Source organism: Episyrphus balteatus, chromosome 1 (genome assembly GCF_945859705.1).
Source record: "Episyrphus balteatus chromosome 1, idEpiBalt1.1, whole genome shotgun sequence".
In the NCBI taxonomy this organism is placed as follows: Eukaryota; Metazoa; Arthropoda; class Insecta; order Diptera; family Syrphidae; genus Episyrphus; species Episyrphus balteatus.
This window is the reverse complement of record NC_079134.1, coordinates 119168274-119177174: the sequence shown is the minus strand read 5'-3', so window position 1 is coordinate 119177174 and position 8901 is coordinate 119168274. Positions and strand designations below refer to the sequence as shown.

Genomic DNA, 8901 nt, shown 5'->3' with positions numbered 1-8901 from the left:
GAAAAATATCCCACATTACATAGATTTCAGGACAGCTAAGGTCCTCAGGGACCACAAAACCTCTTCTCGATGTTCATCGTGAGAGCCATTTTTCATGAATCCACGTTGACTTTTCCGGTTAATTTAAAAAAAAAGAAGACGTCCTGATCAGCAGCGTGTTACAGTGACCTTTTTTCCATTTAATTTGAGGCTAATTTTTTTTTATTTGAAAAAAAAATTTAAAAAAAGCTAAAAAAAAATGGAGAAAAGATACATTTTTCTTAAATCTCAAAAACTAGGATACTTTTAAACATGCGGTTTTTTTTTTACTTAAAATCAATGAGAGCATTGATTTGTATAAAAAAATTGCAACCTTTATCAAAAACAATAGAATAAAATAAACTAAAAGAAAAAAAATTATTTTTTTCTAAAATAATAACTTTAAAATTAAATTTCTCAAAAACTATTAACTCAATCAACTTCAAATAAACATCAAATTCAAGGAGTACATTTAAGCTTTCCAAAAAGATATAGGACATTATAGTGTGCTTTTGTTTTTTGTTTAATTTTTTTTTCCATTGCAAGTCAAATGTATATATATGTATAATGCCTGTAACTCAAAAAAGGGATCAGGTACGATTTTGAAACTTACAAATTTGGAATCCTAAGATCATTTCGAACAAATCTGCATCATTACTTTTGGGATCCATTTTAATAAAACCTGCCGCGTTTTTAAGACCACCGTGACATGCGACCTCACTTCATTCAATTCTTGTGTTACAATACTGTGATACAGTTTTTGAGGTGTTGGCGACAGGGATGACAAACCGTCTTTCAGCATTGTATCGAAAGTGAAATAAAAAGTGTATCGAATTGTACTTTTTGATTCTTTTAACGTTTTTTGAAGAATTATTCAAAAAATTATTTTTTTGAACAAAAGACTTTAAGATTAACCAAAGAAAATACAATTTTTTGATGCATATGCATTTAAATTTTGTTTCCAATTTTTTTTCTTGAAATTTTGAATTCATAGATATTATCCTTTAAAATGATAAGAAATATCAGCTCGTAAATTTTGAATAAAATTGGTAAATGAAATAAAATGTGAGTTTCTGATTAAAACGGCAAGTCCATATTTCCACTATCCGAATTTATTGTGAAAATTAAAAAAAAAAGCAATGTTAGAATAACTAGCAGCATTATTTATACTAAATTTCATCAGAATCGTTAAAGTCGTTTCGAGAAAAGTGCAATAATTACTCGAATCATAAATGATGTTAATTTGGATTAAAATCTCGAAATTTTTTTTCGACACGAAACCAATGCTTGCCCTTTAATAGAGAAAGTAAAAATTTGCAATGAAAACAAAATTTGAATTGGAAATTTAAATATTTTGCATTAAAAAAATGTTTTTGCAAATAAAAAATTTTCTGCTTTGAAAAAAATCAAAACAAAATTTTAATAAAATTAAATATTATTTTTTAAGCCAAGTAATTATGCATTTTTTAATTGATATTTTTACATCCCAGGTTTAAATCAAAAATATGTTTTTGACTAATTCTAACAAGATCTTTGACAAATCAAACAAAACAAAATATTTTCAGAAAAATTAATGATGATTTTTTCAACAAAAATTTTCTTGGAAACTTGCAAATACAGTCAGTCGTTCGGTATTTATTTGATTGAAAATACTCAATTCTCAAATAAAAATAATTGTATCGAATTTAGTAAAAGTGTATTTGTGTACTTAAGCAAAGCCAAGTGTATTGAAAAAAGTACAATCGTATCGACTTTTGCAACCCAGGTTGGCGAATATATTCAGGTCTTGTTTCGGGTTCCATTTTTTTTTTCCTGAAATAAGTCGTAAGAAATGTGAGTGTCCTTATAAATAAGGCTTTAACATTTTATTTGCTGGATTACATCAAGTTAGTGTACGTTATATGGTCAATTTCACTATCACTGATCATTATTTTTTATTAAATATATCGGATCTTAATTTTTTTCCACTGTATTAAAGAATTGATGCTGCCGCTTCAGGATTATAGTGTCATTCAATATTTAAGTGTAAATTGTTTAAAAAAAAAAACACTGATCTTAATAGAACTACAAATGTGTTACTGAAGCAAATCGTACAAAATTATAAATTTTCAGTGAGTTATGTCGTTTTCTATTGACGAATCTCAGAATGAGATTTGTGAATTTGACAGCTGAAAGGGGGGGTGAAGAGGGGAAATAGTGGACAAATCTCAGATTTCATGATCTATTTGCGTCTTGAGATTCAAAAAAATGACAAAAAAATGAATCTGAGATTCAAGAATCTGATTCTGGATTTTTATCAAGATTCACGCATACAAACACACGCACTTTCACAGACACTCCTCTGTTTGACATTTGTCTGAACATTTGTTGTTGTTTTATTTTTTATACGCACAGATTTCGCACACAATTACAAAACTAGATTTCATATTCTATTTGCAGTTGAAAATCTGAGAATTATACACAAAAATCTCAAAAGTCAATAGAAAACGACATTAGAAGGCTTTGCTATAATGCAACCATCAACCATCAAGATCTCATTCACCTGACCACAAGAAGTTGCGGTAATTGTCTTTGTTACAGTGAAGGTGCTTTGAAAAAAATATTACTTTTTTCTGAAATCCTAGTTCCTAATTCATGCAGCAAAATAATAAGAAGGGGATTCGGTGCTGAAGGAGAATCATCATCTCCTTAATACAGTATGTCGAGGAAAAATTAAGATCTATGGTTTGATTCATCCCGATTTAGGTAATACAAACAATAATGATCAGTGAAAGTGAAATCGGCCCTATGAAAACCAGCGCATAAAACTTTAAAGCCGTATTTAGTTTCAGCAAACTGCTGACCTGAGGACATTTCTGTATTTTAAAAAATTTTCAGAAGTAATTCAAAATCGAAGGTGGCATAATAGCTATTTCCCAGTAATTGATGTAGGTATATTGGATTTTTACACTCATTATTTTTTCTATTTTATTTTCTTTTTAAAATGCAGCATCTTAAATAATGTCGTTTTCTATTGACTTTTGAGATTTTTGTGTAAAATTCTCAGATTTTCCACTGCAAATAGAATATGAAATCTAGTTTTGTAATTGTGTGCGAAATCTGTGCGTATAAAAAAAATAAAACAACAACAAATGTTCAGACAAATGTCAAACAGAGGAGTGTATGTGAAAGTGCTTGTGTTTGTATGCGTGAATCTTGATAAAAATCCAGAATCAGATTCTTGAATCTCAGATTCATTTTTTTGTCATTTTTTTGAATCTCAGGACGCAAATAGATCATGAAATCTGAGATTTGTCCACTATTTCCCCTCTTCACCCCCCCTTTCAGCTGTCAAATTCACAAATCTCATTCTGAGATTCGTCAATAGAAAACGACATAAGAGATGCCTAATACTTTTGGCATTCACAGTGTTTTTTCTGCACATATTTTCGGGCATTCTCCTTATTTTTTTTATAATAAATTGAAATTTCAAATTTGTACATGTGCTTATACTTTGAAAAAAATATTGTGGGATTATTTTTAATTATTATTAATCAAAAAAAAAATTCTCTTCTTACCATGTTGTTCACTATGAGTAATGTTGATATCTTCGCGGTTAGTTAATTTATTATTATACTCGGTTGATTTCGTTTGACTGTTGATGCAGTGGTGCCGACTGAAATGAAGACAAACGAATAAATTTAAATATTTGAAGTAATGAGTAAGCTTCAAATAAATAGATACACTTAATTTTTAAAAAAAAGATAATTATTCTCATCGATAGACGTGGTCATCTTGTGCTTGTACTGTCGCACATAGGAGTATTTCGATCAAAAACCTGGACAAAATTATTTTTTGAAGTAAAAGTAATTATTTTTGCTAAAAATTATTATTTATGCAAGGAAATAATTTTTTTTCAGCAAAACTTTAAAAACGCTTGTGAGAAGAAAAACTAAAAAAATAGTATGAAATTTAATACACCCAAAATGTAAAAAAATTAAATATCTAAAATATTAGACCTTCTAGAATGGAACCATTGTGATTTTTAGGCTTAGTGAATCCAAATGCATTAATATCAATAAAAAAATTTCTGGAAAATGTTAACAACCAGTTAAAATTAAACGTAGGGCGTATGAGTGATTTTTCTAAAAGTGAAAATTTCACTCGCAAATTATTTTGTTAATCGCAAAAAATCGCACCCAATTTTTTGATATTAAATTTAAAGAATAGTCAAAGTTATCATAAATCTATGTATCGAAGCAGAATAGGAGGGAATACTATAACAAAACACTTAGACTTTAAAAAAAAGTAATAAAAATATCTATATGTGGCAGACTCTTTTCCCACTGTCATTTACTCAAACAAAAAAAATTTAATATTTCCATAACTACTCTTTAATTATTATTCAATACCTGCAATTGTATTTTTCATATGAAAATTTAATGTTTAAAAGCACACTTGCTCACAATCAATCTCTAAATATACTCACCAAATCAGCAAAAATTACAAAAAAAATTCCAGAAAATAAACAGCTGACTTTGAACTTGTTTTGACACACCAAACACTTTACCACAAAAAAAAGAAGTGCATTGTATGATCCCATGTATATTTAGCATCCGCTTTGTAAAAACTTTAATTCAAAATTTTGATTTTTGGAAAATCGACTTTTGTCCAGCTTTTCGACCAGAATACTCCTATGTGTGTCGTTAGGCATTGTGGCATAAAAAAGAACTTCTCACAACAGAATAGTTTCTTATATAATCCGGTAATTTTAGGTTTTAACTGCGGAAAAATTTCTAGTAGGCTGAATTTTTGTATTCACCTTTATTACGGCGTTTTAATGAAGATGTGAAAAATCGACATTGATATCGTGCCGGCTTAAAAAGTTATAAAGGTCAAAAGGTCACGAAAAGTTTTTCGCAAATATCTCGCAAACTATTGATCGGATGTCATCGTGAAATTATGCCTGTTACATTTTTCTGTAAAATGAACTGTTTCGGGAGTAGAGCGCAGAGAAGATGACTAGATTGCACTCACATACGAAAAAAAATACATATTTTTGGTTTTATTTTGCTCAATTTCTGAGGTTTTTATCGAAGTAGCTTACATTTTTTTGGTCTTATTAACTTATCTTATTACGTAAATACGGATAAACTTAAAAAAGTAAAAATGTACACATTGGAATAAAAAATAATATGCAAAAGGGGAAACCACGTTTTTTGGAAATTTCGTATGTTTCCCATTTTTGTACAATAAGCGCCTTCAAACATGGTTCAATTTTAGTTTTGAGCTTGTTATCAATCTTAAATTACCACAAAGCTTATTCAGCAGCTATGTAATTTGGAATGTTACTGTTATAATGTATTCTGCAACATTTGTCTTGAGAAGCTCCAAACGACATTTTCTATGTTTGGAAAACTGATAACAACATTTTTATCAAAAAATAAATGTTCACTCTGTTAAAATTCAGAAAAAGTAGTATGACTTAAAAAATGAAAAGCAATATCAAAATAAAAGTATTTGGAACATTGAAAGGAACTACTTTCTACTACTACTACTTTTACAATACAAACAAAATTTAAATGTAATGAATGTGTTGCCGTTGTGTTGTAATACATTTTTTTTTTTTAATTTGAAGCCGATTTTTGATAAAATTGCTTCTATCGCCTAAATTATTTAATCTTATCCTTCACTCTTGTATAATTTTTTCTGTAAAAAATCTAAATAATATTTATACATCATTTTATTTGTGAAATTAAAAAAAAAGTTTTGAAAATAAAGTTATTATTAGTTTGAAAAACAAAACGGCAACACTGGCAGTTTGTAACACATAGATATTACAGTTTTTTTTATTACCGACGTTTAAGAACAGAAATTATTAAAATTGGATCTGTAATTTGCTTTAGTTACTCCACTAAAACCTAATAAAACGATAACAATGCAAAAAAATCCAAATTTCTTGAATTTTTGCAACAAAAACTTGCTAAATTGTTAAATAAATTGCATACAATTGTTTATTTGTCTTTATGCTGGTAGTAAATAACGTTCAAGGAGAAAAAATAGTAATATAAACAAGAAAAATGACTTTAAACCGGGCAAAATGCTTAAAATTATTGAAAAACTTCCGAAATAAAATTTGTTCGAAATCGTACCGATAAATCGAAAAACTAATGATGCCAATCGATTTCTCAGGTCCGAAATAGGGGGAAAAAGTCAACAGCGCACTTGTCTCAAATTTTTTTTGAAAAAACTTGCACAGTGAATTTATTTTTGGTTCATTTGTATGAATAATTTAAAAACTAGAGCTGCTAGCTAGAGAAACATTAAAGTTGTTTTTAGAATCAACAGCATACATTTAGTTGGAAATAGAATAGAAAACAATTTTTAGGACTAAGAAACTTTTTAAAAATGATTCTACAACTATTATAGTTTATAAACTTACCCGCATGTACAAATTTCACAAATGCACTTTTCGTTCTGTTGATGAGATGTAGACATTGTCTTCTTACTGTTACCGACTCCAATCTGTAAAAAGAAAAAAAACAATAAAATTATAGTAAAACGCTTGTACTTGCATCAATAAGGATCTTAATTCTTAAATGTTTATTGAATTTAGTTTTTCAAAACAATGTATTTTGAGTTCTAACTTCTAAATTAATCTCCATCAATATAATAAAGAGTTTTTTGTTAATAGGAATGTACCTACGAACATAATACATAATTTCTGCAACTAGATTCTTACTCATACATAGCTACAATGTTCTTCGTAAATATAGAAATGAAGGCTAAAGTCAAGAAGTTTTGTAGATATTAATCTTTTCTTGATCATTCTATTACTCTCCTCAAAAATCTTATAATCTCGTGTCACCATGTTGCGTTTTTCAAGGTCCACCTGGGAGTATTTAAGGTTTGCAACAAATGACTAATTTTTTAATGATAGATTCGAAGAGATCATAATCATTTTTATCAAAAAAACAAAACCGACTTCCATGGATTGAAACTGGGTTTTATGGTTTTTCTCACTGTTTATAGCCAGAACAAGACCACATTGCGGGCATCAGCTTTCCAATACAAAAAAAAAAAAGAATTAACAAAATTGGTTCACTCAGTCCAAAGTTATGAGGTAACAAACATAAAAATAAAAAAAAAATACAGAAGAATTGAATACCTCCTCCTTTTTTGAAGTCGGTAAAAAGCAAGACAATCCGACCCCAACAATTAAATTACTACGCTCTTTTAATATATGGTCTTGCCTTAAAAGTTATGCGATGTGCATTGATTAAAGGACCTCGCGCGAGCCTGTTAGCAGTGTTATTCTATAAATCCGAGATTTAGCTGATTAGATTTAGAATAAATCTCGAGGCTGAAATTTTGTTTGTTGTTTCTGGGGTAAATTATTGCTTACTTCGTGACCTTTGTTGAATTAAATATTTAATCCTATGTGGGCTTGAGGTCTTTTACTTAGCTTTTTCTAATTTACTAATCCGACGTTTCGAGTGTGTTTACACTCTTCTTCAGGGCTAGAAATTTTTTAAAATCAAATAAAAGATTCTTATTACAACAAAAATCCAATATACTTATGTCGTTTTCTTTCACTCTATTAAGGAGTACTCTAAATTTTTACTCCTTTTTCTGGAGTGAAAGAACATAATGAGAATATTTTTTTTTTTGTAATTGTGTGTGTGACAAGGCAAAAATGGATAATTTCCTTGAAAAAAATAGTGATAACAGGCCTAGGGAAAAAAATTTATAAATTGAAAAAAAAAATTAATATTAGCTCTGTTCCTTTGGGAGGTGGCAAAGTACTACTAGTACTTTACTAGCTATTTTCAATGGAACGCAATTTTAACGAATTAAATACAAATCGTATCTACTCGGGAAGAAGAGCATGAGTAGATGATAGTACTAGATTAACATCTACTACTACTAGTAGTAAACTACCACCTCCAATGGAACAGGGCTATTAATAACATATGAAGCATAATAAGCGTTCGTTGATTAGTCTGCTTCTACACGAAGGCGCAAGGCGCAAAAATTATCTTCGAATTTACTTTTGATTTTCGTTGCGTCGCGCGCTTCTACACGTAGTATTTTTTGAAGACAAAATTTGACAGCTATTTTCTTTGGTTTTATTTTGTTCTTGTTTTCATATGACGACTTCTACAGGAAGACGTGAACGCACAAGATGCACATAAGAACAAGGGAGAGAGAAAGATTGATTTCTTTTTTGCTCTTAAGCGCATCTTGTGCGTCTACGTCTTCGTGTAGAAGCAGAATATGTATTTTAATTTCAAGCAAAACAGCAAAAAAAAAAGAACAAGATCAAAGAGAAACGTCAAAAAGAGTCACACAATTTTTATCTTCTTTCCCTTTTTTTTAACTTTATTTCTCCCTTGCTCTTAGTGCGTCTCGCGCTTTGCGTCTTCGTGTAGAAGCGGACTCAAATTAACTTTTGATATATTTTTCATTATACTTCTGATCGGTTTTTTTCAGCCTAATTGACACACACCCTTACTTTGATAATTGTAAAATAAAAATATCCCATCATCGCAGAAAAAAAATGGGATTTTTTTTTATCTGGCACGGGATTTTTTTTTATTGATGAAGAGCACTGGCTAAGCACTCCACTAAAAATGTGGAGTAAATCCGGGGTACTCCGTAGTACTAAAATTACTCCGGAGTAATTTTTTTTTTACACTTTTGTGGCGTCAAAGAACACAAAACCTTCAAAAGTGCAAAAATAAGTACTAAAAGGGTACTCTCATTGGATCGAAAGAAAACGACATTACACTATATTTAATCTAAAGAAATTAATCTTAAGATCTTCTAAATCTTTGTTTTGCTTTTTGAATTGTTTATGCTTGAATATTTCAAAATTCCAAAATTAAAAAGTCTTGAAAAAGA

General features: G+C 29.3%; 1 protein-coding gene across 3 annotated transcripts in view; it reads right to left on the bottom strand.

Annotated features, from left to right (window-relative positions):
- LOC129906269 (titin) overlaps positions 1 to 8901 on the bottom strand; it is a 37530-nt gene that overhangs the window by 15782 nt on the left and 12847 nt on the right. For all 3 annotated transcript variants that reach the window (XM_055981943.1, XM_055981944.1, XM_055981945.1), the window contains exons 3-4: positions 6440 to 6522; positions 3576 to 3673 (exon numbers count right to left, since the gene is read on the bottom strand). In XM_055981943.1, the coding sequence (XP_055837918.1) occupies positions 3576 to 3673; positions 6440 to 6522 (181 nt within the window). The remainder of the gene's footprint in view (positions 1 to 3575; positions 3674 to 6439; positions 6523 to 8901) is intronic.